The sequence below is a fragment of the Malurus melanocephalus genome, unplaced genomic scaffold, assembly GCF_030028575.1.
Source record: "Malurus melanocephalus ecotype Western Australia unplaced genomic scaffold, MMel_1.1 scaffold_2077, whole genome shotgun sequence".
Taxonomy (NCBI): domain Eukaryota; kingdom Metazoa; phylum Chordata; class Aves; order Passeriformes; family Maluridae; genus Malurus; species Malurus melanocephalus.
Window position 1 is genome coordinate 2,994 of NW_026625309.1, and position 933 is coordinate 3,926.

General features: G+C 36.9%; 1 protein-coding gene across 1 annotated transcript in view; it reads right to left on the reverse strand.

Annotated features, from left to right (window-relative positions):
• Positions 1 to 297: 297 nt before the first annotated feature.
• LOC130587554 (coatomer subunit gamma-2-like) overlaps positions 298 to 933 on the reverse strand; it is a gene marked incomplete at its 5' end in the record, with an annotated part of 7,054 nt that continues 6,418 nt past the window's right edge. The window contains 2 exons of the mRNA XM_057388534.1: positions 298 to 425; positions 525 to 663. Coding sequence (XP_057244517.1) covers positions 313 to 425; positions 525 to 663 — 252 coding nt within the window. The remainder of the gene's footprint in view (positions 426 to 524; positions 664 to 933) is intronic.

The window sequence follows — 933 nt, forward strand, 5'->3', positions numbered from 1 at the left end:
TAAATTTGATTCAAATTTAATTCAAATTAAGTGCCTGCTCTCAAAGTTCTCAAATCCAAGATTCTCCACCATTCCCACAGGAAGAATTCCTAATTCCTCMATCCCAAGACATTCAGAGCTTGGCTTGAGGATATCCAAGACCACACGTGGTCACTTCAACTTTCTACAAGGGAAAAAAAAACCCTTCCTACAGAGAAAAAAAACCCCAAAATAACAGCAGGATCTCCTAAATTTCCCTTCATTTAGGAACAGGAATAGAATGAAGGATTTTTCTTCATTTAGAAAAATCTGTGGGGAATGTGGAGTTCAAAATTAGGAATACTTACCAGCCAAATAGAGGGTGTGAGAATTTTTGTTTTCTGGCACTTTGTCTGAYCTCTCACAGGGCTGCATGCCCAGGAACTTGATGATGTTGTTGACAGCTTCTGCATTCAGAGATTRAAGAAGAAAATAATTATTAAAGTATTAAAATTAAATYATTCAAATATTAAAATKMWKATTWAAATTAATGAGGGTTATCTCACCATCGAGGGTTTTAATGGARCTGAGTGCAAAGGTTTCTTCTTTCTCAAAGTCATCCCCCACCTCCTCCCAGGCAGCTGCAAAATTGGGCTTTAAAACCTTCTGGAGATGATCAGACACTGTCACCTCCAAGTCTTCCAGCTGACAAAAATAAAAAAAAAAAATTGAAATTTTCATTCCTGTTACAGAAATGATCCTCACTTTGGAAAGGCCAAGGGAGCAGCAGCATTTTGCCTGGTTTTAATTTCAGAACTGTGTAATAATGGCTTCTAAAAAAGGAGAGAATTGTATTTATGGTTAAAAATATTTACATAAAACATCTGTGAGACTGAAGGGGAGCAGAAAATGAGGCCATCACTTCATGGGTCAAAGCCCTTTATGGCTCCTATGGAAAAAATTCCTCGGAATTTA